The following is a 27,172-nucleotide window of genomic DNA, read 5'->3' on the forward strand; positions in this document are numbered from 1 at the left end:
TTCTCAATCCTGAGAGATATTATCCAATGATGACTACAGTGGATAAAGAAAGTACTTATTCTCCAGATCAGTCAAGTCCAACATGGAAACATCCACCTTGACCTTGACAGCCTCACCATCTACAACCTGTTCGACATATCCTTCACCATGGTTACCAAGCTCTTCCTGTTCAGCAATCCACTGCCGTCGCTCCTTGTTTCTCTTGGAAAGAATGAACCGAATGGTGAGTAACAGAATCGGCGTCAAGGTGAAACTAGCCACGATTTGGACAATCCACGCAGGATAGTAACGCGGCCCTCCAGTCTTCCATAGCTGCGGCGAAATAATATTCGAGATTCCATAGAGCACCATGAACATGGCATTTCGAGTAAGACGCTTTGTATGACCGGCGCAACTGGAGGACACCCAGCCAACAGATATGATCCACGTCTGCGCAAAGCAATTCGGAGGGAGAAGAAGACAGGCAAGCATAGGGATGGTATTACCCCATGGAATAGTTACCATGCCGATGCTACTTGCAATACAAGGTACGCACCAAAGTGCCGCCCACCAAGCGCTATGTCCGGGGAAGAAGCGTATCAGAAGCGAGGCTGTGATGCATGCAAGGATGGCAAAGCCTCCAGAGGCGACCCAAACAAGGGTAGAGCCTAATGGAGAAACTCCAAGGTCTAGGAAGAGCAAGCTCTGCTGGTATGGGAGGTTATTTGCCAGCATGAGGGTGAAGCCCGAGAAGGCAAAGAGCCAAGAGATGGGATCCTTCAAACACTCCATGAATTGATGCCTCTTAAATGTCTTCTGCTCGATCGAGCTGCGAGTAGACTCGTGGATTCGACGGATGGTATGGACCTTCTGCTCAGTGGTCAAGAACCAGGCTGTCGCAGGGTTGTTAGGATACCAGAACCAGGTGATAACCGAGAGGACAAGCGATATACCGCCAGTGATGATCATGAAGAACTTCCACGGGCTAGTGCTAGCTTTGCTATACAGCAAGCCATATGAAACAAGGCCAGTGAACATAGGCGAGCCGATGCAAGAAGTGTAAAACAGAGGCTGAACCTGGTGGAGCTCCTCGGGCGTAAAGAACATAGCCATCGTAATCTCAAGAGCTGGGATGACCGCGGATTCGACGAAGCCGAGGAAGAAACGAAGAGGGATCAAGGCTCCATAGCTCTGGGCGACACAGTGGAGGAGGACGATGATGGCCCATGTAAAAATGATACCTGAGATGAAAGTGCGCAGAGGAAGCTTCTGGATGAGTAGTTGACCGGGAATTTGTCCAATGATGTAACCTTGAAGAGTCAGCTGTGAAGGCAACGGAGTGTATAGAGATTTACCAGTATAGAAAAGGGAGTTCAAGTTGTTATACTCAGAGTTGTTGAGGCCCGTATCCTTGAAAAGTCCCAGAAGTGTAGCTTGGCCCAGGGTACTCTTATCGACCTATCGTTGTATTGTTAGTGCCATTCGTGATTTGGGACCCGGTTCGGACTGACATAAAGCATGAAGTCGATGAATGTAACAAGCAAAAGAACATGGATGTAAATCTTGCGCTTGAGTTTCTTCTTCTTCTCGGGAGTAAGTTCGCCAACTTCATGTCCGTGCTTCTCGATAAGATCAAGAGTCTCATCTGCAGCTCGGCCAGAGATAACAGCGCCCTCATTGAGTGAGCTACTGGAGCTTGCATTAGCGACCTTCCGGTCGACTTGCTTCTCGCCACTCATCTTTCGTCGAGCTAAGTACGAATGTTGATAGAAGATAAATCTGAATGTGAGAGCAAGTGGAAATGATCATCTTGGCGTCCTTCAGCGAACTTAAATATGTATGCAGGATCTGTCGATAATCGGTTGCCGGCAAGATGACCAGTGACTTACAGGGTCAATATCTTAGGTTTGCAGGGAACCTTGGCCAATGTGGGTCTGTAAACATGAGCCATTCTAGATTTTAAGACCATGTGTGATTGTTACTGGGTTTCCAGAACCTGTCGTGCATGAAAGGCGTTCGACTTTCTAATATGAACCTATCCCACTACTCACTTTTTCGCCATACAGACTAGCGATCACATAATGAAAATTGCCACAATATGTCGATTCAAGGGCGTTCTTACCCTGCTAGTTGGCTTTCTCGGATAGATCCTGGAGAGTTAATCGAACCGCACCGTTGGGTCATGCAGGACATTTGATGCTTCTAACACTCCAACCTCTACGAGAATATGCTCAAGGATATTCTCTAACTTTTGTCAATAACATAGGGCACCGCTCATATGCACACTATCAATAGAAAAAGAGTGTTAAATGACCTCTATCTTTGAGTTTGACATTTTATCATAGCCTCTGCGGAACCACTGACTCGGGTCCGACATGCGGCTCCGTAGTGGATACAACTCGAGTCGAAGGACATTAGTAGATCATTCATTGAGCCAAGCCCATAGGGCTATTACTCGGTAGCTTACAACTAGACGCATTCCTCTTGCGGATGCGAATTGCGCAATTATTCCTTGCAGTAACGTCTTGGTAAAGGCGCGCAACGGAGTATTCGTGAACCCTGTAAAATTGACTCTGTAATATACACGAGTGCCCACGTGGGCTGATTCCGCAACATGTAACTTTATAATTCTTCTATTGTTTCCTTTAGGAGAAATCCCTCTTCGTCCACTCATTACGAGAGATGAAGAAGATGCATCCTGTCAAATAGTCATTAGCATACCGACATACCATCCACCATCAAGGCTAACTTGCCAGTCCTCTAACGGCACTCTCTCCTCCAACATATTCGCCGCCTGCATAGCCTGGTCAAGGTTTGTTTTGACAGCCAGCTCCTTCAGCCTATCGATGATGTACAGCCTCGCAGGCGGAGGGCAAACTTCGGATCCTGCAGCGTTTGCAAGTGGCCAGACCACATATCGCGTAGCCGTTCGGAACGGTGTATTCAACAGCTCTAGTGAGTATGGAACACTAGCTAGCATGTCGTCAATTACATCGCTGGCTTGCAGTGCGGCCTTGATGGGAAGCTGGTTCCAGCTTGCTCTCAGAGGATCGTCTTCGCTGGGTTCATTGAGGATGACTCCATGGGGATTCCTATCGAAGACGCTGTATATCCACTCTTTGACTGTCAATCTCATGAGCCTTGCGGTATTGTAGATACGTGTTGACTGTTGAGACTGGTATCTGTGAATAGTGTCCTTGTAGGCGCAGATCTCTGTGCCAGGAGCATTCTGTCGGTATTCCTCGGAGGTGATATCGACGACTTCATACGGCAAGTCTTTGAAAAATACATCGATAAACTCGGCAGCTTTTTTGTCAAGCTCCATGCACTCCCTCACAAAGTCCGTCGCCAACATGCCTTTTCTTGCATCAGACATTCTGGCGAACTGACAGACGAATCCGATCATGCGAGTCCTGGCTTCATCGAGTCCCGACTGGCCGGAAGTAGCGTAATTGTACAGTCGCAAGAAATCGTCTGCTATCGGGCTTGATCGCATTATGCAATTTGTCAGCACATTGATGGCGGTATGGTGGAACAGTCTGCGCCCGATTTCAGTCTGGAACTGTTGCCTTCCTCGCATTACCAAGAGTCTTAATGAACCTTGCACGTGGAGTTCCCAGTTCCTCGTTGAGCCTCGGCCTTCGAAAACCAATCCCTCAAAGGTTGAGAGCAACAGTACACGGAGAAGGGTCTTGTCGAGGATGGCTACTCGGGGATCGCTTAGATCTTGGTTTGTCCGAGTCAAGGCTTTGGAGTAGTGGTAACGCGCTGCTCGCAGTAGGTCGCCTCGCCGATGTTCGAGAGCCAGGGATGCAAGAGCCGGGGCATGGATGGCCTGTATTATGTCATCGTCGATGGCTAGAGTAGTTGTGTGTTCATGGAGGTATGTGAATGGACCAGATCGTGTGAAGACGAACAGGAAGTACCCAAGTGCAAGTTCTTCGGGAGGACTTGAGATTCGGAGACAGTCTACCTCCATATCATGATGCTGACTAGAATGCTCTGGAGAGCTGTAATCGCCAAAAGGACTGCTGGATTCGGAGGCTGATTTTGCGTCCACACATCTCTGGCGCTGCGCTCTCCGTATCACAGCAGAGGTTTGATCCTTGATCTTGACCGAGTGAACGTCTCGATATCCAAAACAAGAAATCTTCATCCGTATACATGTTGAACAGGAAGGCTTCTTTAGGTCACACTGTGCCATGGTTAGATCCTTAGTAAGAAAACATGCATACCGCCCATACCTTTCTCCGCTTCTCTCGACAGGGTTCGCAGGCTCGTGAAGGTTTGCCGGAGAAAACCATGATCCCGATCTCAGACAACCGGTCTCTTATTGGCTGGTGAACGCTTTTCGGGTTAGTCCACTCGGTAAATCTGGTACTTGTTGGCAAGTGCTGGGGTTAGGTGACGGATTCAGTGATGGATGGATGTGTTGAAAAAGGCGAATGTTTCGACGAAATATTGAAGTATTTGGTGATTCTTGGATCTACTTCCTTAGCGTCGAAATGCCCACCAGATTAGGATAAGTTCAATATTTGGCATAACGTTAGGCCGTTCAGTGATAAGCACGGCTACTCGGCATCAGGAGCGCAAATTCCACTGGAGGCCTTCGCTGAGCCATTTGATCCTTGCGTCATCTCACTCCAAGGCTCTGCCGAGTGCCGGCAATTATCTGATATTCAACCAAACAACACCAATCATCTCCGCTGTATTCACAGTCAAAGCAACTTCATTCCATTGTCAATGAGTAGAAAGCGAAATCGGAGTCATTTACACTAGTCTAATGGGTCATGGTCCCTCAAAGTGGCTATGCACAGCGGGTGGAGCATCATTTAGTCCATCGCTGCAGATGTTCGACACTCATTTGTGCATGGTTTGATTCGCAAAAACATCATCAAGCCAATCAAGCGAAACCTGATTCATCAACACGTAATCACCGACCTGGCAATGAAGTCCGGCCCCCGAAGCCGTCTCAAAGAGGTGATACGTTGCCCGACTTCCAAGCTGCTTCGTTAACTCCTTCGCCTGTCCAGGGAAGAACATATCATTCTGACCATCTCCTACAAAAACAGGCGCCTTGATCTTATCCACGATACCCTTCAAAGTGAATCGCTCCGACTTTTGCAGTAACGTATAGGCAGAATGAGTCTTGAATGACCACTCTCCCTGATCGATGCCCCATCGCAGATTCGAAGGCATGCTTGCGTTGTTCTGCACCAGAGCGACCTCTTCATCAACCTCCTTCTTCTTGCCAGCTTTGAATAGCTCAGTGATGTCCGGTCCAAATTGCTTGAACATTGCTTGGCCGAAATCGAAGATCCCGTCGAGGGCGATCACTGCAGAGAGACGGTGCTCAAAGGCTGCGGCACGAGGCGCAAGGACTCCGCCAAACGAGAATCCCATTAGGGCAAGCTTACTACCGTCGACATCATCTCGAGAAAGCGCATAATCAACAATTGGTGTGACTACTCTTTCCCACTCCGGGATGAAGCCAAGGTCTTGGTACCGGCGAACGGTTGGCTGACCTGGTCCCTCATACACAATAGCATTCATGCCTCGCTGCAGCAAAGCCTCGCCCATCGTATGATACAGGTCTTCCATGGACCCATCATATCCTGTACCCAGGATGACAGTAGGGCGACGACCAGGTTTGTCAGTCTTGAAGAAGATAGCAGGGACAGTGAAGTTATCAGCCTCCATCTCGATACGCTTTCCTGGAATGGGCAGGAGTTGCATTGCTTGGTCGAAAGCGTCAGCTTGCTGCTTCCAAAGCGACATGATCCTAGGATCACTCCAGTTCCCGTGCAAGAATGCATCAGCAGAGCGATAGTAGGTCGAGGCCCTGAAGAACGCATTTCGCGCAGAAACCGGATGCTTCTTGCAATCGATCGCTTCTGCCTGGCCGTGAACTCGAGTCGCAAGATCGTAGTACGCTTGATAGTAGCTTTCGAAATCGCCTGTCTTGGTCTGACTTGCAGCGACGAGAATCTCTCCAATATCCGCTCCTTGGTAAGGAGCTGTAGCCAAGGTCGCCATGACGTTGAAGTTGAAGTCAACGTCTGGAATGATCTGTAGCATGGTATCGTTCTTCGAGTCGTGTCTGCGGCCCAAGTTTACCTCTGATGGAAGTGCATTTGCAAGATGCTGTTCAGAAGTATAATTAGTATACATATTTCAACTTCAATGAATACCTGACGTACTGTTTGGAGGGTTGTCAGAAAGATAAACAGGGCGGCGTTGTTCAACTTCATGTCGATAATTTTCTGTTGTAGGAAAGCTATAGGTGTTTGATGAAAAGTGAGTTTTGATACAGAAGGAAAGAAAGTCGATCATGCAGCGGCTCGACGATTTTATACACATTCTTAATTCTCATATACCAAGCTTCTTTGAAGTACTTCAAGAGCTTTCTCTTTCTGTCACCATACAGGCATGGAGACATGGAGAGATCGACGACTGCGGACCGTCAGCTTACTAGTGAAAGTCCCGCTATATCGGAAGGCCTACTGTATCCGGCACGTGTTTCGATGTATTATTCGGATTACCTAGCTCAGGTTCGCATTCGTTACGCTAATTCAAGACATTGAACAGCTAAGACAACCAGTCGACATCATTGCCTCCGCACTATTATACGCCGGGACGAATCAAATGAGTGACAAGATGCATTTCAGGAGGGTACTGCCTGGCAAGCGGACTTCTCATCCGAAACAGAACAGTAACAACAAACAGAATCACAATGTCCAAGCATTGTGAAGTGTACACATGTGACACAATTGCAGCATGTATTTAATATCTCCTCTCAATATTCATGGATACTTCTTGCGATAGGTAAAGACTGTTGGCCGTAGTTTGATATATGCAAGATCCCTTCTCTCTCAGTTCCCCAGGCACTTGATGACGCCTGGATCCTCAAGTGTACACCGACGTGCTTAGCAGCAGCCTGACGCAATGCAACATCCTATTGGTCAGTAGTGTTAGCTTATGCCCTACACTGGTATACCAAACTGTTGCTTGCCAATAGGGCATCCAATGGGACCCCCGCCAGTTCCGGTAGGGCAGTTGCGAGTACACTGCCTAAACTGCTCTTCGTTACAAGATCGCTTGTTGAGGTCAATACCAGCTATATCCTAGTCAATAAGTGAACCATGTATGGTGTTGGTTGAGTAGTTAGTGAGCTTACGGATGTTTGTATCGGGAACGGCGGCAGCGGAGATAGCACCAACGAAAACGGCTGCGGTGATGAAGATGCTTGAGAACTTCATGGTGTTAAGTCTTGTTGTTCCGATAATGCAATTGAGATCGGAGAGTTGAAGGTTTGCTGTTGTTGAGAAGGGCCCTTGGAAGGAAAGAGAAGCGTCCCTCTTTATAGACTTTTCATGCCAACGTGATTCCATACACGCCCGATCGTATTTGATAGAAATTTTCATGCAATCAGGTAATGCCAAGGTTTCAAAGCCGCTGCGATGCTCTTCTCTACGCATATTGCGCCTTCAACTGTGAAAGATCGTCAGAGAATTCATGTCAATGTAACTCAAGATGCGAAAACCCTTGCGAAAATAATCTTTGGGGACTAGGTTCCAATGAAGGTTCTGTATATTCCGTGGATTCAACTCAAGTTGACTTCCTTGGGTAAAGTCTTGTCGTAGAAAGACATAACTGAAATTGACGTAGTGCTTATACGGGATGGCTTGGCTCCATCGTTTTGGGTATCTTGGCTATAAGTTCAGTTGACATATGATATGACGCATAGGTTCTCATCAGGCCACATCACTTTCTGCTTCTCCTCTTCGTTACGGGCTCTGGTTGGGTCGGTTGTGAATACGGCTGTCTCGAATTTTATGCCGTCTGATAGCTACAGTTGTAACCTTCATGGTGGGGCCAAAATAGTAAGGAATGCCGGGGAAAGGCCACGATCCTTGAATTAGCAACTAGAATCGGAAACAAGCTGTTTGCTGCCAGTTTGGGGCGTGTCTTGCTAGATTTGAGTAACAAGAATAAGGTCATCATCATCAAGATGTTCTGAACAGACAGGGCGGCACATAGCCTAGCGACACCAATGATGCTTTGGTAAGATTTTGCTCAGTTCTGAACAGACTCTAGTTGATGACTGTCTCGAGTACAATTGAGAACAGTCTCGCTAGACAGGATTTGTTACACAAGACTGGACTTTTCCTTGGATTCTGACTTCCATTATATTGCTAACTCTATTCTAAATGAACACGCAATTCGCTTCAAAATACAACCTTCAGCGATTCCAGCCTGACGCCCTTCGTTTCACCCACTCAATACAATTGTCCAGCGCTCATAGGAGGTGCTAGCTTCACCACAAGCTAAAAGAAAAGGTCAGTAATCCCCTTGACATATCGCAGCCGCAATAGTCACTCACCCACTCAATGTCATCATATGACTTAAAAAGTCGTCGTTTTCCCTTGCCCTTCCTCTCGCCTTTGTCTAGCTTCTCCTGCGCGTCTTGGGCCTTCCTCTTATTCGACCTTTTGTTGAGTGCTCGACCAGCCATGGCAAGAGGATCTTGTCGGCCCATGTCTGATCGATCTGGTAGGATCTCGTTCACAAAGGCAACTCGTGGTCCATAAGCGTTCAACCTATCGACTGGCGACATGTTATACGGCATGTCACGTAGTTCATAAGACGAGATGCCCAGTTCCATGTTGAGGTCTTGGGCCATGACAATACTGGAGCTACTTTAGCATAAGCTTTTCGGTATTGAAGCGATGCTCACCATATCTCAAGTCCATTGGATGTGAATAGTTCCATGTTGGCATTTGATAATGCCTTGGAAAGTATTGATGCATGGCCGAATGCTGTAGCAACACCAACGCCGACTTGACCTGCAATAAGCCCAATACTGGCAGCGCCGGGTCTAACCGAGAAATCTATCAGTCTACAAAGCCGCAGAAGTTGGATGAAGTCAACTTACACGAACCACCCAGCAATGTTAGCACCCTTTTGGAATAATTGTGCTTCCGGGTTGGGCGTACGGGCGACATTGATCTCATCCACGACCCGAAGGAATTGATCGCGCGAGATTCCATATCTGCTGATTTCAGAGCTATAGCCTCGTAAGAAGGGCTCTCCTGCTCCAAAGGCAATCTGAGGGAGGATGAGCGGTCGAAAGTCGGTGTTTTGGAAGGAAGGTTGGTCGTAGGGGTATCGTGTGTTCGTAGACATGGTTTCAGGGGAAGAGTAGTTATATGAAGGCTGTTGATAGATATTGATTCGTGGAGGTATCTGGCTGCTTCTAGGTCGACTGCGCGAGGGTGCATCGTAGGCATGCAAGGAATATGAAGGCGGTTCGTCGTTATAACAATATCCAGGCTGTTGTTGGCTATTGAAGCCATCTCGAGCAGGGAAAGTCTCTATCTCAAACGACTGATCCTTCGACTTCTGGTTGTAATTTTGTCTTGTGCGTGGCTGCCCTGCTTGAGACGAGGATGGAGATGCGTCATAAGGCGACAGATTTCGTCGTGTTGGTGGCATTTGCCTTGAATTATAAGTGGAGTTCTTTTTCTGGCTACTCTCTGCTGCAGCTTCTATGGCTGAGCCGATCGTGTCTCTCAGAATACCCATAATGCGTTTGTTGTAAGTGATCTTGGAATTAGGAGTAAAATGAAATATTCTGGTATCGTCGTGAAAGTAGTCAAGATCTAGACATATATATACATGGATGAAGATTGAACATCCTCAATATCTATTCAAGTGCCAAAATCGGTAAGTCTATCGACATACTTTCAATCGACTAAGACGCTCTCAACAGTATGGCTGAGCATTCAGATGGTTAGTGTTGGACCAATGATCAGATTTGCCGATTCCCGTGATGCCCGGCCGGTAGCGTCGAAATAGCCACCAAATCGAGTAAGTCAGACGACGATTCGCAACAGTCGACAGGCAACACATGGGAAAGCCATTCTCATTCGCGAACAAGTTCAATAAAGTCTAGGATCAGAATAAGGATATTTGCTGCTGTCCTGCAGACTCTAAAGTTTGTCACTCGGCACTTGATCGAGAGTCGAGGATGCACAGCCCTACGAAGGCCCTGGTAACTGGAACCATTCACTTAAATGACTACGTATCACTTTTTGCGCTTTCCGACTGTCGAATGAGTGACGGTAGAGGCCTCTGTCAAGTCGCCTGCTGCTTCTCCTGATGATTTGTCCAACCCTAACCGTATCTGCTCGAGCCATTTCTGGGGCATGCATGGATTTAGGTCCTCCCAGCCCAGCAGAGCCCAGGGGACACGTTTGCTCTAACCAATAAGAAGCATTTATTACAATACGTGAAGCGCGACGCGACCTTTTCGCGTCATACCTTATCTTATCATGTCACCTTGTCTAACAGACAAGAAACTTGCACGCAAATATTGTATTTCATGAGTCAAGCAAATAATGGTCAAAGTGCTTTTATCAGGGCCTTCAGCCAAGCGATCGAAAGGCGGGAAGTGGATTCCTGGGCATCATTTGGAGACTTGGCTGTCATCAGGACCCCAGTCAATCAATGTATGGATGACTGTGTTGGCTTCTGAGACCGAAAAGGGCTATCGTTATCTTATCTTATCCTATCGATATGCTGCTCTTGGTAAGCGGCAAGGATAACTTACCCTGAACAACACTTTACATTCAATAATATTCCAACGAATCTTTCGACGTAATAGTAAGTACAAAGAGAGAAATGCAGTAGCTCTTTTAATATTGATTATGTTTATTCGGCGTCGAAAATGCCGATAATCATGACTGTTGAGCTTGTGCGTTAACAGATAGTGCTCATGACTGTGCCAATTGCAATTTTATCTGTTAGCGTCATAACACTTCCAAAACTCTCATTAGAACAGCCACTTCCGAAAGATCAATTTTTCCTGTGGCACCTGAACTGTGCACACCTATCTCGGTGATATATGTAAAGAGTTTCCGATATATGATGTCCTGGCTCTTGATTAATTCTTATTGATGTCTGAGTATCATACAAGCATAACCATGTATTGTTGGACTTCCAATTCTTCTACAAAAGTTGTTACTCTATCGCACGAAGTGGTCACTATAGCTGCTTCAGCTGTACATCGGAGGGCTCGCAGAAATTGGAACGGTGAAGGCGAAAGCCTTACACTGCCCTTGCTAGACTGGACAACAGACAATTGGTTCCGAATACTAAGACGCTTTGACACATGGCTTGGCATTAAGCAGAGTAGCACGATGAACGAGTCTAATGAACAGCTCATGTGACACATTTTGCGCCGAAAGGACCCTTTTGGCCACGAAACAAAGCCAGCAGAACGGTTTCAGTCTAGGCCCTTGATCGAGCAAGTGGTCTTACGGTCAAGCCACCAGACATCAGAGTTCGAGCCCCAGGATCACCGCCCCGTGCATCCACCCAAAGACGTTGCGATCGTCTCGGGAAGCCTCTCAGGTCATCGACTGCCGTTCATTGGAAATCCAAAGTAGCGGAAAGTCGGCCTTGCCAGACGCTGGGCGCCAAGATCCTACCCCAGGGAGGCCCAGCCCATGCTTGCATGCTCCCAAGTCCTGCAAGCTCTTCCACACCATTACGAGAATAGATCGTTGTATTTATACTCATTTGAGAAAGGCCACTTGGAGATCTACGCGGCTATGTCGGCAAGCCTTCACTTGGCTCTAGTTAAGCTCCTGCCGAGTAGCTGATGTCTTGATATTGCTGCGTTGCTGTCCAGTGAGCTTCGTTAGCCTTTCACCAAAGCAATTCATCATCAGGAGCATCACGAGACTTGCAACCACGAATGAACCATTGCGATGAACAGCTTCTTTGTCTGAAATTCCGAGAAGTTGAGATATGATAGTCTTGGAACTGGAGATTGACACGAGATTGACATGATTTTGGCTGAAGTCTCGAATGCTTCGGCAAGCACCGAGATTGTACAAATTTCGCTATTTTGACAAGTTCGGGATCAACCTGAGGCACAGTCGGAACGGAACCTTAACCCCCAGGAGCCCAGTCACATCACGGAATGATAAGATAAACTGCGGAATGGTAACAAGGTTGCCCAACAGAGATCTCCACGAGCCCCCAAAGACACAAATCTGATGCTTGGAAATAGTCTATTCATAATCTAGAATCGGTCAAGCAGGCCAAGAGAGGCATCCTTGACGGGATATCGGCCCAGCCTCTGGGCGGCGTGGGCAGCCGTTGTTCTGGGTCAGTCATCAACCCTAACCCACGAAATGACCTCTTTTTGGTGCGGACCGGCCGCTGTCAGTCACGCTGTATGAAGAGAGCAGTATCCTCAGGTGAAAATTCGGAATGTCATCCCATGAAGCCGATTAACGACCCGTGGTGGAAAACCGTTACCGCTGCTTGTCAAAGGCGCTGCCGCCATGATCTGTCAAACGATTTCGGAGGGTAGCCTTATTGAGCGCCGGCAAGCTGGTCTTTGGGTTCCGTCGATTTATTCGTTCATTGGTAAACATGCGCCGATTCGGCACCTGTGACTGAGGAAGAGAAAAGCTTACCCCAGATCATTGAGGGGGGTTGTAATCCCGCTTTTCCGCATGTGTCTTTTCTTATTTGGGATCCAAGTGCCATGGGGTCGGAGGAATCGGGCCGTAAACGAGACTGTTATTCGTGGAGAATTGGTCGTGTGGAATGCGGGGGAGTAAGCTTGTCTTAACCATGAAGGCTTGTGAAATAAGCCCTGCTTTTGACCTACTTTATCGTGAGATCAAAGGTCACCAAGATCAAAGTCAATAAAGTTGTGGAGAAAAGGTTATCATCTGGGGCATAAACCCTTCAGAATATACGTAAATCTTGATAATAAACTCTAACGGCAATAAAAGACGTCGTGCATTCCCGTAATCTTCATCCTATTCATAATAGTCTCACGGTCTGGAACTTTTGTCCACTTTCAGCAGCAAGGATCTCGACCAATCACTCAACGGGATCCCGGGCCGGCCAACACAGAGAGTTCCTCCTTACCTTAAACAGAACCAGCACGAGGGAACAGTAATTTTGGCCTCCGCGTCTAACCCGCATCCCTCTCCACGGGGAATCGTAAGAGCCATCTCGGCTGCCCGCAAAGTGAGCCGACCAGATTCCAGGGAAGCCACAGCACGTTAGATGCATGGCGGACCACGGAGCCGACAGAAGCACGATCACTACTCATCGAACGAGCGACTGTTAAGCGCCGCTGGCACACCTGAACCCAGCGTCCAACGCACATGACTGCATTGTCGGATAACGAATCAGACTCTTGGTGCGTCAATACCGAATTCTCGCTTCCCCATCCCACGTGAATTTCTCGTTCAGGGATAGGACTTGGCCGTTCTGGTCAGATCAGTCTAGGCCGTAAGAGTGTAGCACTTGATTCAGCTCTCGGAAGGTTGACCGTCGATCCGTGGCCCTGGACAAACAGACTTACCAGCCCTTTCAGATCTTTGTGGGTTGTATCGGATCTGCAGACCGTGTTCCATTGTGTAGCAGTTGGCAGGCACACGGACGGACTCAATTTGCGACGCAGACGAACACCACCATCCCCAGCATCTCGAATTTTAATATATATTCCCTTGGTCCATCTTGGATCCCAGAGTCTTGTTTCCTGCTCAGACCCATCTCAATCATCAATCAACAAACCACCCAGAAAGATAATCCACAGCGTCGGCGCTGAAACATCAACATGGGATCTGAATCCATCCACAGCGATAGGCATGATGAGAAGAACGTGCGTCTTTCTCTGCTCAGCAGTGCAATTGAGCAAGTACTGACTTCTTTCGGTAGCCGAAGCACGAGGTCGCCATCGTCAAGACTGCCATTGGTGATGAGGCATTCCAACAGGCCTTGATCAAGGAGCCCCCGCCTAAGATCGCCGCTCCCATCCTCATCTTCGCCAGCATGGTCGCCTTCTGCTGTTCTACCGCCAACGGTTACGACGGTTCGCTTTTCGGAACTCTTCTCTCCAACGAGGACTTTAAGAAGTTCTTCGATGTCGATAACAAGGGTATCGGAGCTGGTACGTCTCGTCGAATTGGATCCGCTGTGAGGTTTCAAAACTGACACTGTCTCTCCAGGTATCGTCACTTCCATGTACCAGATTGGTTCCGTCGTCGCTATTCCTGCCGTCGGTCCTGCTATTGATACTTGGGGACGTCGTGTCGGCATGACCATTGGCTCTTTCATCATCATCATCGGTGTCATTATCCAGATCGCCTGTATCAAGACCGCCAGTGTCGATCAGTTCATGGCTGGCCGTTTCTTCCTCGGTTTCGGTGTCTCAATCGCCGCCGCTGCTGGCCCAACTTACGTCGTCGAGGTCTCTCACCCTGCTCACCGTGGTATCATCACTGGTCTCTACAACGTCATGTGGCCTGTTGGTGCTCTTGTTGCTAGCAGTGCTGCTCTCGGAGGTTGGACGTACGAGGGAACTAACACCTCTTGGATGATCTCTGTCTGTCTCCAGCTCATGTTCCCTTGCACCATCTTCTTTTGCGCCATGCTGCTTCCTGAGTCGCCTCGATGGTTGTACACTCGCGGAAAGAAGGAGCTTGCCACCGAGAACCTCGTCAAGCTCCACGGCCGTGGAAACCCTGATAGTGAATGGGTCAAGCTCCAGCTTCATGAGTACGAGGAACATCTTGAGATGGACGGTAGCGACAAGCGATGGTGGGACTACCGTGCTCTTTTCCGCAACAAGGCCTCCATCTACCGTCTCACCTGCAACTGTCTCGTCTCTCTCTTCGGCCAGTGGGCTGGCAACAGTATCGTCTCCTATTATCTCAGTGCTTTCCTCGACACCGCCGGTATCAAGGAGGGAAGGACTCAGACCAAGGTCGCCTTGGGCATGAACGCTGTCCAGATTGTCTTCGCCGCTATCGGTGCTGGTCTTACTGACACTGTCGGTCGCCGCCCCATGCTTCTCGTTGTCAACCTTGTTTGCGCTCTTTGCTGGGTCGGTGTCACTGTCCCTGCCTCTATCGCCAACATCACCGATCTCGACGACAAGACCCAAACCGACGCTGTCACTCCCCCTGTTAGCAAGGCTATTCTGGCCTGGGTTTACCTCTTCCAGATCTTCTACTCTGTTGGCTGGACTCCTCTCCAGGCCCTCTACCCCGTTGAGGTCCTCAGCTACGAGATCCGAGCCAAGGGTATGGCCTTCAGCTCTCTCTTCACCAACGCTGCTATGCTTGTCATGCAGTTCGGTATTCCCGTTGCTCTGAAGAACATCGCGTGGAAGACTTACATTGTTTTCTGCATCTGGTGTGTTTGCCAGTCCGTCATCCTCTACTTCCTCGTCCCTGAGACCAAGAACCGCACTCTTGAGGAGCTTGACCACATCTTCTCGTCTGACAACCCCGTCAAGACATCCACACAGAAGAAGCTCTTCGAGGCTGATGCCCATGCCAACATTGTCCACATTGAGCCTGCCGTTGCCGACCCTAGCAAGGCTTAAATGCTAGACACTTCTTCTTTTTGGCAACCAATGTTGTCATAATTTGCAAATCATCGCAGTCCTTCTATAGCAATTGAGGTTCAGATTGGATGGAGTAGGATATGAGTAGGCTGTCAACAAGTTGTATGCTCCGATTAATTAGCTTTAATAAATTCGATGGGAGCAATGCTTATAGTTTCAGGCCTACCTGTGACACCTTCTTTCCTGCATTATGATCAATAGAGCTTAAGCGGTGCTACTGGTAACGGGCCATTGAGAAGACCCTTCTGGCATAGCTAGTAATATCCTTCCCTTTGTTTGAAGCTTCAGAGCGTATGAGCTGCTACCAAAAGAAGCAATTGCAGAATGCTCAGCCGGGAGCTGACATCCGCGTTTCATACGAGGTAAATGGTACTTGTGAACGATGATGTGTCCATGATCTCACAACAGGTGTCTTGTTAGGTTTGACTTTCCAATAGCTTTGTGTAGTCGAGAGAGAATGGGTACAGCTTTGGAAGAAAAGATGCAAGAAGGGATCTCGGAGTGATAGCTGTTTGTATAGGAAAAGAAGAAAAAGAAGGCGACGACGGCGAAGGATGCAAAAGCCAGGACACTGCAGCTGTCACCATGATATTATTATAAGCGAGCATCAGGGTCCTGCTCAGCTATGACAGCCCCACCGGATAATTACAGGATAAATGCGCTGGTTAAGGTCCAGATGCACAAATCTGTTTAGGCAGTAACCTAGTCTGGAGTTTTAGCTGAGCCAACATACATTTATCCTTGCACCCATGATCAGATGACCTCGTACAACAGACAGAACCAACAACCAACAACCAACGACAGAATCATCAGGTCATGGAGACTCTTTGAGCTCACCATTCAATCGAAGCCCATTTCTTGACCTAGTGGCAAATCTTCCTCTTGCTCCAGAAGGATACAAACCTCGATTTGAAAGGGAAAAAAAAGACGAATAGTGATTATATCTTGAGCACCTAGTTGCTTGCCCTACATCAACGTCCACTAGTAAATGACGGTTCACACTCTTCTGGAGTCATTCATGACATTTCCTCCAGGCTCTCCTCTTTGTTTCAGAGGGCAGAAACGTAGAATTGGCGAATGTTGGGCACATGGGAAGACAAATATCTTCTAGTCGTCGGATTGACCAGAGCAGTGCATTGATGCCTGCACATCATGTTCAATACCACCGCAGTGGTTACCAATCCGGTTTATGACCTGATAGCGTGCCGCAGAGCCTGAGTCGAGAACGACGATTTTCTTCGATTTTGTGCCGACGTTCCGAGTAATCACAGTCAGAACTGCCAAATATGCTCGCATTTCAGGCCGTCCACCGGGCCCAACATCATGAGATGCATGATCTAGTATCCTAATGAAGAGGTTACCGACATCCCGAAAATTTACAGTACATGTGAGGGATTTATTCGACGAAGATGTTATTGGACTGCTCTTGGAGCTGCAGTTAGTTTAGACAGAGAGAGATTTCCTATATAAAGTAAGTGATTCCTCCACGAATTTTCTCCATGGATCCTCAGCGGCTTACACAATCCTCCTTGGTCTATACTATTACAACGTTTTAAAACTTTTTAAACTCATTCGTAAGTAAACTGATCTTACATTTTGCACAATATTAACCATGACCGACCAAGTCCCGCAGCCACAATGAAGCTCACTCTCCCAACTGCAACACTCGCACTCTCCTTGCTAGGCGCCGCTGATGGAGCTCGAATTGAGACCTACGTTACAACCGGGGCCGCACCATTCGTGTTTATTCGTCTGTCTACTATGGCGATGACGGCAAGCATTACAACCTAGGCGCTTTCGATGACGGTTGCAGGAAAACCAAGTATGATTGGATCAAACAAATTTGTATCGACTCAGACAGAGAAAGGGCGCATGTTGTGTACTCTGGTGGCACACGAAAATGTTTCAAACTGACAAAGCAGTCATCTGGCACCTGCAGTGGCCCTTCGGGCTGTTGGGAGAACATCTGTCAGACATGTTGGACTTATGTCTACACTTCGACCAAGTGCACTTGGTGAGTTAAGCAGGTCGCTTTGCCTTAGTAGTTTAGTATATGTTCTTCATTATTCCTTTAGCCCAGGTTACAACGTTTTGTCTGACTGATAGCACTTCTCGGCCATCTACTCAACACTGTATCAATGAATTTGGTATCTAATTTCAGAAATTTTAGTCTGTCTGTCTGTCTATCTCCACAGATCCTGCCTAGCCTTTCGAAACGGTCATTATATAACTGCCTGGTATCTCTCAAAGCGCATATGTGACGAATAGATTATATAAGCCAATACAATTATGCCAAAATGATTGGGTACCTCATAACCTTGTTTCTCTACAGTTTCTCAGTAATAGGCCAAGAAGACTACTAGCACTTTTGGAAGCAGTCCAGGAAGGAAGCGACAATAGATAACCACAGGAAATGAGCAATTGATAACGTGGCACATGTATTTAGTCTATCAATAATATTGACTCAAATGCTCCAATATGTACTTCGAATGGTAGGTGGCCATGAGTCATATGTATGTCAACTCAGCAACCATCATTATAACTTTAGCTTTCTCTTTTTGCATGCTCTACATGTAAGAAGCATCGTAGAAGCCCTTGGAAGCGTAGTTTCCGGAGAGAACAGTAGAGATAGAAACTGCAGAGGACAGATTGGTAGCGAAAGAGGCACGCTGACCCTGAGAACCAGCACCAGTGTTGCCATACTCTCCAAACAAGACGTGGGCAGTGTTCTCCTCACCAGTGTTCCAGATAGACCAACCCTTGGAGTTGATGACAGAGGTCATGTTAGTCTTCTGGAAGACAACACGGGCATACTGGCGCCAAGGTCGACCAAGGTAGTAAGCACCGTTGGCGACGGCGTTGCCGGCAGCTGCGGCAATGTTGCAGTTGTTGAAGACGTAGTAAGACATGTTGGAGTCAGAGTCACGGCCGTTGGCTGCTTGGAGTTAGTAATTGTGCTTGATACTTGGGGATGAATAGCATACCAGTGATGTAGCCAACTGAGGCGGCGACAACTCGAAGGTCGATCTTCTCGAACCAGGCGGAAGCAGTCTGGCCGAAGATGAAGTCAGTAGCACCCTGAATAAGACATTTAGAGTACAGCTGGTAGCCCTGCTGGGCAAGAAGAGTATCCTGGAATCCAGTAAGAGCAACGCCGCTGCAGCTAGTCAGTAATAATCCATGTAGGGTTGCCAGTTGACATACTAGTATCCGCTGTCGGCATAGGCGCTCAGAGCAACAGCCTGGCTGCCCTGTCCATAAGTGTTGGCAACATTGACGTTGTAAAGCTTGAAGTTGGCAGCCTTGACACGAAGAGTAGCAGTGCCATCGTTGTTGAGGCCGTCAGCCTGGCTCTTCTTCGCTGTGATGGTGACCTTGTTGCCGCTGTATCCGCTAGTGTCGGTAGTGTATCCGTAGATAGACAGTTGAGCGCTGCGACTAGGAACAAGGACCTGCTCGTTGTAGGTACCCTGGTCAATGAAGATGCATTGCTTTCCAGATGCTGTAGTCGAGAGAGAGTTGACTGCAGCTTGAACGGTGCCGAACTGACCGCTTCCGGGTGACTTCTTGACAGTTATACATCCAGAGGGCGCAGTTGTTCGACTAGCAGCGAACGCCGCTGTGACGAAACTCAATGTTGTGAGGAACTTCATGGTGATGTAGATCAGGATAATCGAAACAAGCCAACGATGAGAGATGGAACCAACAACAAAACGTCAAGAGTCTCAGTATTTATGTAGCATTTTTAAACTTCATCTCTTAGTACATCGTCATATAACTCCAACTCTATACTCCAGACACAGCTCAAGGGAGTTTCTTGTGATTGGTGGAGAATAATTTGCTCATTAAAAACACGAGGTCCCTTGTCAAGGATGATCCGGTTTGTCCGGAGCGTAAGCTTCCGCTGTTGGTTTCAGCCGTTTCAAGTCGATTGCCATGCCCCCAAAGTGACTAACTTGAACAAGTGTAGCAGCCCATTTCGATCGGATTGTGGCCAGATCTAGATGCACTTTGAGCTGCTTCGTTTGGTGGATTAATCATTTGCCATGTTTTCATCCCGCAGATGAGAAAATCCGGGGTACACGCGTTTCACGCACATGCAGATCCCTTCATTTCCTCCACTAGCTAGTGGATACTTGCAAATGAAGGCCAACGTACGTCCATGCTCAAAGTCAAAATCAAGTGCCGTAACTGCCGTTTACAACGTCGCATTGAACACAATTTGAACACCGGGGATGTTACTACAATACAAAACTCAAATAAAAATGGAATGCAAACCACGTAAGCTCACGGTCGAGATAAACAGTTGACAGAGAAGTAAGTGAATTGATCTCTGGACACAGAGTCTAAAGTAGACTATGGAATACATGTAATCGCCCCCAAGAGCCCAGGACCGCCATCCAGAGAATCTCCATCCAGTCGTCGATATTACGTACGTGTTTATCGTGCACTATTTTAGGCCGAGTATGCGGCAACACCCATAAAACCATAAGATCATCAAAAGATAAGAATGTTAAGCATCCACTGCACAGAAACAGGCAGCCCACTGAGAAAGTAAGAAGGTAAGGTGCAGGTGCCCCAGAGCAACGGAGTGGAAATAGAAGAACGAAGCGAAGATTATGCGGCGACATAGTCGCTAGTCGTTTCTGTGAGAGCGTTAGTGTGGGTTGGTGCGAATAGAAGGGGAGTACTAACAGAGGAGAGCAATGGCACCCATAGCAAGGAGAGCCAGGACGGGGCGGACACGCTCACCACCGGAGACGATGACAACATCATCACCAGAAGGCTTGCCACCCTTCTTGCAAACGGTAGGCTCAACATAGGGAGTGACGTCCCAAGGGTTGAAGCCGAGGCAGGTGGTGTAGGCAGTCTTGCAGGTCTCAATGATGGCACCGGAAGCATCGCAGCAGGCCTTGTAGACAGTGGTGCACTCAACAGCGCACTCCTCATCGGAGCCGGACTTGCTGGAGCTGTCGGACTTGGAGCCAGAGGTCTTGGAGTAGTCATCGGACTTGCTGGAGCTAGAGCTGGAGCCACCGTTGTTGTTTCCCTTGGAGCCGGAGTCCTCGCCGTGCTTGCAGACAGTGGGCTTGACGAAGGGGGTAACGTCCCAGGGGTTGTAGCCAAGGCAGACGACGTACTCCTTCTTGCAGACCTCGATGTCGTGGCCGTCAATGGAGCAGCACTCATCGTAGACAGTAGTGCACTGGACACAGCACTCCTCCTCAGAGCTGGAGCTGGAGCTGGAGCTGGAGCTGGAGCTGGAGCCACCGTTGTTGTTTCCCTTGGAACCATAGTCCTCACCGTGCTTGCAGACAGTAGGCTTGACGAAGGGGGTAACATCCCAAGGGTTGTAGCCGAGGCAGATGGTGTACTTCTCCTTGCAGATAGCGATATCGGCACCAGGGACGGCACAGCACTCATCATAGACAGTAGTGCACTGGACACAGCACTCCTCAACGGTAACCTCAACCTCCTTGTGGCCGTAGTCAGTCTTGCCAGAGTCTCCGTGCTTGCAGACAGTAGGCTTCACCCAAGGGACAACAATGAAGGGGTTGTATCCAAGGCAGACGGTGTACTTCTCCTTGCAGATAGCAATATCGGCACCAGGGACGGCACAGCACTCATCGTAGATAGTAGTGCACTCGATGCAGCATTGCTCAACATCGACCTCAACCTCGGAGTGCTCGTAGGACTTGTCGTACTTGGAGTTGTAGTAAGACTCGCCGTGCTTGGACTCATACTCCTTGTAGTAAGACTCCTCGTGCTTGCAGACAGTAGGCACCTCCCAGGGGACGATGATGAAGGGGTTGTATCCGAGGCAGACAGTGTACTTCTCCTTGCAGATAGCGATATCGGCACCGGGAACAGCGCAGCACTCATCGTAGATGGTGGTGCACTCGAGGCAGCAGTATTCGGCAGTGTAGTAACCAGCGTGGTAACCAGAGTCGTAAGAAGAGGTGGAGTAAGAAGAAGAGTAGTAGTGGCCGTACTTCTCCTCGAAGTAAGAGCTGGTGTACTTGGACTCGTACTCGATGTAGTAGCTCTTGTCGTGCTTGCAGCTGGTGGGCTTGACGAAGACAGACTCGTAGGGGTTGTATCCGAGGCAGACAGTGTACTTCTCCTTGCAGATAGCGATATCAGCACCGGGAACAGCACAGCACTCATCGTAGATGGTGGTACACTCGATGCTGCAGATCTCGGGAGTGAAGCAGGTTCCAGTGCCGCATTCACACTTGCCAGGGACGGGAGACTTGGTAGGTCTGGCCATGGTGGTCATGGTGGTGACGAAGGTGATGGGCAGCTGAGAGGTGACCGAGGTGGGGACGTTCATTCCACCAGAGGTGGAGAAGTCGGTGGTGGTAGGTCCAGGAGTAGACTGGGCGAGGCCAGTCGAGCTCAAGGCCATGGTCAAAAGACCAGAGAAACCGAGGGAGTATCTCATCTTGAAAGATGGATATCAGAAAAGAGTGTGATTAAGTTGGATGTAAAACAGAAAACAAAAAGAGTGAATGTGAAACTGGGTTAGAAAAGAGTGGCAGACGCAACCGGCTGTGAAGGAGTGATGCTGGCTGAGCTGAAGAAGTTGATTTGGAGAGATGTCCACGGTCTTCTTATACTCAAATCTTACCTCAGAACTTCTCTCGGTGATCTTCAGTTTAGCTTCATTTAGAGCCACGATAGACTAGTTCGGAATCTGGGGAAGGGCCGCTGGAATTGGGGAAATTCGATATTTCCCCAGATTAGAGTGCCAGCCTGTCAAAGGCTTCAAGGGGTCAAAGATTTACCTCACGCGAGACACGTCCCTTGAGAATGTTTCAGATGCATATTTGATAGGTTTCATCAGATGACCTCGTATTCGAGCGAAAAATGCTGCAGTGCCAAGAAGGCATTGAAGGGAGATCATGTTGTTGCCGGCTTGGCGAGCAGAAGTTTTGGTGTTTGTCTGAACCACACATTGCATACACAATAACATGCCCAGACGTTCTCGTTCAATTCTTTCTTGGCTTAGAAATCACCGAGAGGCTCCGCTATCATTACAATTGAGTTAAAGTCGGGGGCAAGTGTCGGCTCATGAGCTGAAGGGGTAGTGAACACAATGTCTCGGGCCCTCGGTTTAGTCACAGCCTTCCCTGAACAATTGCCCAATCACGGCTTTTGAACCATTAAAACCTCATTTCTGGGGTGGAATCTGACTTGCCGACGGCCGATGCCCAGACTACTTGGCTCGCAGGCTGAAGCAATCCAACGTATAGGCTTTCTTTAAGCATGAACCAAGATTCCTAGACCCCTTTCACATAAACGAGAACCATAATAGGGCGGACTGAGACCCAGCCATCTAATTTCAATATCAGTTGACTTTGAGATGTTGTTTCTTTGCGAGAACGGATCGTCAAAGCTTGTCTGATTTTTGGGGCAAATCGACTGAACCAGAAGCTCAAGTAATTAAAGAGCTGAAAGACAACGCACTCATGATTATCCAAAGGTCATATCAATCATAATATCAGGGTTCTAGACTGTTGACCGCCTGCCGACGTCCGGAACTCGCGCGGAAATTTGTGGCACTAGATTCATATCAAAAGGCCTCAGGTGATCCTTGAGAATGTTTCACTACCGCCCGAGTCTCGAAAATAAGCAACTATGCATTTTTTTAACCTTGTATACCTTATCCGTCTAGCTTTGCATGCCAGCCTTAACGTAGAGATAACACGTTGCGCCACTAACTAGACGAGACCGACAGATGCGCCAGACCGTGTCAGAGAAATGAGCATGAGTCGGAACATCGCGATCGGGTGACCAATTCATAGGGGTTGTGGAATGAGCGCTACTGTTTCGGGATTTGTTTTGGCATGACTAGGGTAGTATTGAGTCTGGTGTCATGAGTGTTGAGGCAAGATGGAGATCCATATCCCATTCTGATAGTCGCTTGCCGAACATGAGGTTGTAGAGGACATAGCGAACAAGATGGTTAAGCCCAAGCCGTTCAAGTCCACCTGCCTCTTCGACCATCTTCATGGCGCCCAGTACATGTTTTGCAGCGACAAGATGATCTCCACAAGTAATCTACGTAGTCAGTAAGTTTTCTCGTGCTCTAGCGATGAACTCACCTCATCAAGCGCGAGAACCGTGGTCATTGCAACCGCATTCCGACGCGACGAAAGTCCCCGTGATGAAAGTCCTTTCCGAAGGCTTTGTAAATAGTACTGCTTGTACTGAATGGCCATCAATGCGTACTCATCGCGGAGCTCAACTTGAGCCAAGTATCGACATGCCGCAAGGAGACAGCCTCGTAGAAGAACCTGATCAGTAGAAACGAAGAATATCCAGTTGCTTCTGATTTCAGCTGCTTGTTCTGCAATGTCCATGATTATAGGGCAATGTGCAATTTGGGAAGGCAAGACAGTTTGAAGATCTACGCTGTGATGGTTAGAAAATGCTACCCTACGCCAATCATGCGAAGCTCACATTGACTAAAGATAGAGTGCTCAAATGTCGAGAGGGATTTAATAAAATAAATTATGTTACTTGGTTGAAAATCGCCAGGTAATGTGAAAGGCACAGATGTTGATTTCTGCAGTACGCTGGTCGATGGTATGGTAAGTTTTGGAGATAGATTGGATGGTTCATCATGGCCATTTGCAGGGTTCAATTCGGGAGTCTGCTGCCTCTTTTGGTCATGGTAGTCCACCATTCTTTGTTTCCGTGTCCGTGCATGGGCGACGCGAGCTGCGTGAGAGTGAGCCTTTCGCGTCGTCTTGGCTGACGCAGGTTGCCCAGGATTGGTCACAGTAATGAATTGCATACTGAAAGAGATTGACACGCATAGTAAAACGATCGATATCAATTATCGACCGTCTGTCACGATCAGAGATGCTTTTGAGCAATGCATTGATGATGCTGCTTAATAATTCACAACTTCATGCCAAGAAGTGCTCCTACTCTATTGAGCCTAGCTAGTCTAAGCAAGCTAACTACATATGGTAAGAGACCTCATCCCCAACCTCTTCGTACACGGCGTTAAGAGCAGCAGCAACTTCTTCAGGCAACGGCCCCTCCTCAATCGTATCAACATTGCTCTCGAGCTGTTGGGGGCTAGATGCACCGATGATCAATCCATCGCCGTATTTCTTGTCGAGAATGCTGTGATGCGCCGTCCATCTGAGGGCTGCAGCATGCCCTCCGATGTCATGCTTGGCGAACACTTCAATGGCCTTGTCGACAGCTCCAAGAATGGATGGCTTGATGTAGAGCGAATTAGTGATGCTTCCTGATTTGTGCTACAAGATGTCAGTCATGTATTTGGAAGAAATTTCGCCCAGAATTTCTACTCACTGCCGTGTCAAATCGTCCATTTGGAGCAGGGCTTTTGTGGCTTCCAGAAAAGAGACCGCCAGCAGCAGGACTATAGGCATAAAACGCCATGCTATTCTTTCGAAGAATGGGGAACAGCTCTTTCTCGCCGGCGCGGACAAGTGCGTTATAGTGACCCTGATAAACAGCAGGCTTCACGAAACCTCTCTTTTCACAGATATCGATCACTTGTTGAACTTCATTGGCCCGGAAGTTGGAGATGCCCCAAGCTTTGATCTTACCATCTCTGTAGCCCTGGTCCAGAGCTTCGATGGCTGGCTCAACCGGATTGTTACGATCAGGTATGTGAAGATAATAGACATTGATCTGGTTGATCTTTAGAAGCTTGAGTGAGTTGTCGATATCATGAGTAATGTTCTCTTTGGTATGGCCCTTCACGAAATCTGCTTTGGTGTCAATGCCGAATCTCTCGCCTGCATTGACGGCCCCGAGACGAGGCTCAGAGCTGTAGGGAGCCTGGGGTGAATAGACTGCAGCAGTGTCGAGCTGAGTGTAGCCTCGTCTGGCGAAGACATTGATGAAGGCATTGACTTCATCTGGAGTATCGTAGCGAGCCCAAGGGTCAGCTTCCTTGTCTCCGACCTGCATCGGTGTTCGATTAGTTTTAAGTCAAGCAAATACGTCCAACTACTCACGTTTGCGGCTCCAAGAATCAGCTTGAGAGGTGATTTTCCAGCGGAAGTCATGATGTCTTGCTTTGGAAGTGAAGGTGAGTATAAGTTATAAGATGTGAATGATTGAATGAAGAACTGAAGACTATTATAGTAATCCTGTTGGATTTATATACTGCTTGAAAGTAAATATCTTGCTACAAGACTTCAATGTCGTAAATCTGCCAAGAAGTGCTGTTGCCAATTACGGAAAGCGTCAGAACGAGCTTCTGGCCGTGTTGACTTCGCCAAGACATGCAGTTTCCCATTGGGGAATGTGCTGAAGCCTCATGTCTAGCACTCAGCTTCGATATGGCGGAGGAAACGACCGAAGATGCATTTGTAATGCGGACTTTGAGCGGATTGCATTATAAATCATTCTGTAGGTGCAAGAATACGGGACTTGAGGCTGTAAATGGCATTTGTTGCGTCAATATCTAGAAATCAGGTGACAGGTCTAAGGTGACACCTAAGCTACATAGTTGGCCTCCATCCAGCCACCATCAACATATATCTCCTGCTTTGTCATGAATCTACTCTCATCTCCCAACAAGAAAGCGATGGAGGCAGCTATCTCCTCCGGCTTGGAGTAGCGCTTGATGATTGACGTCAAGTGATCGCCCTCCGTCATCGTCCATGTACCTGCACCTTTGGGCAAGTGTAGAGGCTGACGGATCATATCGGTATCAATACATCCTCTGTATCATAGTGAGTGCTGATCTCTAGCAAGTTAAGGAATACTTACGGGCATAGAAGGTTGACTCTGATGGGGTTCTTGGGATACTTGGCACCACCTTCATATGCAGCTGATTGACTCAAGCCGCGGATAGCATTCTTTGAGGCTGCGTATGCTCCCATATTTCCAGAAGCATACTTGACCTGTTGACTGCCACAGTTGACGATGCTGCCTCCAGGTTTCATGTTCTTCATCTCGTACTTGATACTGTTGAAGGTGCCGATGACATTCACATCGAGAACCTCCTTCAACTCTTCGAGTTCAAGGTCTTCAATGGGGTGAATACTTTTGTTCATCTTGGCTATCAAATGGGTTAGCATGTGTCCTCCACGAGGTATCGGGAGCTAATCGTCCCACCTGCAACATTTGCAGCACCGTCCAACTCTCCCCACTTGGCAACGGTCCCTTCAATCCATGCTTTGACATCATCAGGGTTCCTGACATCTGTGGGAAAATAGATGACCCGATCCTTGACATCAGGGATATCCTGCTCAATACCAGCAATGGCTTTCTTCAAATTCTCCTCCGAAGTAGCAGCCATGGAAACCTTGGCTCCACGTACCAAAAGGTACCGTGAGAGGGCCAGGCCTGTCCCGCGACTAGCACCAGAGACAACGATGACCTTGTCTTGAAAAGGGTACGGGTTTGCCATTTTTAGAGTCGCAAAAAGAAAAACCGATATTAAAAATGCAACCTGTAAGAGAATGGAGTATCGGCTGCCGCTGTTGACTGGGTAGATTATATAGGAGACTCCAGATGCTTCTCAAGCAAGCCAAGCTTTGAGTGGTCCTAGAGGGGGATTGAGTGATACACAACGACCAGGAACAGAAAACGCTGCTAATACCTTGGTATGGAGCACTTAAAATGGAGCTTCTTGAGTCGTAGGGGATGGTCTACAGGGAAGCTACTGAGTCGCTGCGTTATCTCTTTCCCCAAGCGCCCGATAGGACGGAAGCGATCATCACATAGTGTTGCATCGTCTAATGATCC

At 48.1% G+C, this 27,172-nt stretch overlaps 11 protein-coding genes across 13 annotated transcripts; 2 read left to right on the forward strand and 9 right to left on the reverse strand.

Annotated features, from left to right (window-relative positions):
* Window positions 1–33: 33 nt before the first annotated feature.
* Window positions 34–1,718, reverse strand: FOXG_12325 (uncharacterized protein; the record flags this gene model as incomplete). Its single annotated transcript, XM_018392085.1, has 3 exons — window positions 34–1,289; window positions 1,335–1,437; window positions 1,491–1,718. 3 exons carry the CDS (start codon window positions 1,716–1,718, stop codon window positions 34–36), a joined length of 1,587 nt encoding a protein of 528 aa, XP_018250878.1.
* Window positions 1,719–2,260: 542 nt separating this feature from the next.
* On the reverse strand, window positions 2,261–4,425 carry FOXG_12326 (uncharacterized protein). 3 transcript variants are annotated; one of them, XM_018392087.1, is made up of 3 exons: window positions 4,224–4,425; window positions 2,733–4,174; window positions 2,261–2,677 (listed from the first exon to the last, which is right to left on the reverse strand). In XM_018392087.1, exons 1-3 carry the CDS (start codon window positions 4,281–4,283, stop codon window positions 2,653–2,655), a joined length of 1,527 nt encoding a protein of 508 aa, XP_018250880.1. In that variant the 5' UTR covers window positions 4,284–4,425; the 3' UTR covers window positions 2,261–2,652. The 3 variants fall into 3 exon arrangements, with proteins under 3 accessions (XP_018250880.1, XP_018250879.1, XP_018250881.1); XM_018392086.1 differs by having other exon boundaries at window positions 2,261–4,174; XM_018392088.1 differs by lacking the exon at window positions 4,224–4,425 and having other exon boundaries at window positions 2,733–4,221.
* A 373-nt stretch (window positions 4,426–4,798) lies between these two features.
* FOXG_20718 (uncharacterized protein) lies at window positions 4,799–6,410 on the forward strand. The gene has a single exon (XM_018401027.1). The coding sequence runs from the start codon at window positions 5,563–5,565 to the stop codon at window positions 6,052–6,054; it is 492 nt and encodes a 163-aa protein (XP_018250882.1). The 5' UTR covers window positions 4,799–5,562; the 3' UTR covers window positions 6,055–6,410.
* Window positions 6,411–6,744: 334 nt separating this feature from the next.
* FOXG_20719 (uncharacterized protein) lies at window positions 6,745–7,759 on the reverse strand. Its single transcript, XM_018401028.1, has 2 exons — window positions 7,157–7,759; window positions 6,745–7,096 (listed from the first exon to the last, which is right to left on the reverse strand). The coding sequence occupies exons 1-2, from the start codon at window positions 7,455–7,457 to the stop codon at window positions 6,963–6,965; spliced, it is 435 nt and encodes a 144-aa protein (XP_018250883.1). The 5' UTR covers window positions 7,458–7,759; the 3' UTR covers window positions 6,745–6,962.
* Window positions 7,760–8,258: 499 nt separating this feature from the next.
* FOXG_12328 (uncharacterized protein) lies at window positions 8,259–9,564 on the reverse strand (the record flags this gene model as incomplete). Its single annotated transcript, XM_018392089.1, has 4 exons — window positions 8,259–8,306; window positions 8,363–8,669; window positions 8,717–8,857; window positions 8,915–9,564. 4 exons carry the CDS (start codon window positions 9,562–9,564, stop codon window positions 8,259–8,261), a joined length of 1,146 nt encoding a protein of 381 aa, XP_018250884.1.
* Window positions 9,565–12,904: 3,340 nt separating this feature from the next.
* On the forward strand, window positions 12,905–15,739 carry FOXG_12329 (uncharacterized protein). Its single transcript, XM_018392090.1, has 3 exons — window positions 12,905–13,675; window positions 13,732–13,963; window positions 14,022–15,739. Exons 1-3 carry the CDS (start codon window positions 13,631–13,633, stop codon window positions 15,401–15,403), a joined length of 1,659 nt encoding a protein of 552 aa, XP_018250885.1. The 5' UTR covers window positions 12,905–13,630; the 3' UTR covers window positions 15,404–15,739.
* FOXG_20720 (uncharacterized protein) lies at window positions 12,980–13,427 on the reverse strand (the record flags this gene model as incomplete). Its single annotated transcript, XM_018401029.1, has 2 exons — window positions 12,980–13,281; window positions 13,376–13,427. 2 exons carry the CDS (start codon window positions 13,425–13,427, stop codon window positions 12,980–12,982), a joined length of 354 nt encoding a protein of 117 aa, XP_018250886.1.
* Window positions 15,740–17,814: 2,075 nt separating the features above from the next.
* On the reverse strand, window positions 17,815–19,240 carry FOXG_12330 (uncharacterized protein). The gene is made up of 3 exons (XM_018392091.1): window positions 18,629–19,240; window positions 18,409–18,581; window positions 17,815–18,359 (listed from the first exon to the last, which is right to left on the reverse strand). Exons 1-3 carry the CDS (start codon window positions 19,075–19,077, stop codon window positions 17,992–17,994), a joined length of 990 nt encoding a protein of 329 aa, XP_018250887.1. The 5' UTR covers window positions 19,078–19,240; the 3' UTR covers window positions 17,815–17,991.
* A 490-nt stretch (window positions 19,241–19,730) lies between these two features.
* FOXG_12331 (uncharacterized protein) lies at window positions 19,731–22,156 on the reverse strand. Its single transcript, XM_018392092.1, has 2 exons — window positions 20,120–22,156; window positions 19,731–20,070 (listed from the first exon to the last, which is right to left on the reverse strand). Coding segments are annotated over exons 1-2 (1,752 nt in total). The 5' UTR covers window positions 21,870–22,156; the 3' UTR covers window positions 19,731–20,068.
* Window positions 22,157–23,239: 1,083 nt separating this feature from the next.
* FOXG_20721 (uncharacterized protein) lies at window positions 23,240–25,482 on the reverse strand (the record flags this gene model as incomplete). Its single annotated transcript, XM_018401030.1, has 6 exons — window positions 23,240–23,488; window positions 23,533–23,837; window positions 23,891–24,228; window positions 24,401–24,702; window positions 24,758–25,378; window positions 25,432–25,482. 6 exons carry the CDS (start codon window positions 25,480–25,482, stop codon window positions 23,279–23,281), a joined length of 1,827 nt encoding a protein of 608 aa, XP_018250889.1. The 3' UTR covers window positions 23,240–23,278.
* Window positions 25,483–25,844: 362 nt separating this feature from the next.
* FOXG_12334 (uncharacterized protein) lies at window positions 25,845–26,869 on the reverse strand. Its single transcript, XM_018392093.1, has 3 exons — window positions 26,540–26,869; window positions 26,192–26,483; window positions 25,845–26,144 (listed from the first exon to the last, which is right to left on the reverse strand). Exons 1-3 carry the CDS (start codon window positions 26,832–26,834, stop codon window positions 25,916–25,918), a joined length of 816 nt encoding a protein of 271 aa, XP_018250890.1. The 5' UTR covers window positions 26,835–26,869; the 3' UTR covers window positions 25,845–25,915.
* Window positions 26,870–27,172: the final 303 nt, after the last annotated feature.

The sequence above is a fragment of the Fusarium oxysporum genome, chromosome 13, assembly GCF_000149955.1.
Source record: "Fusarium oxysporum f. sp. lycopersici 4287 chromosome 13, whole genome shotgun sequence".
NCBI lineage: Eukaryota > Fungi > Ascomycota > Sordariomycetes > Hypocreales > Nectriaceae > Fusarium > Fusarium oxysporum.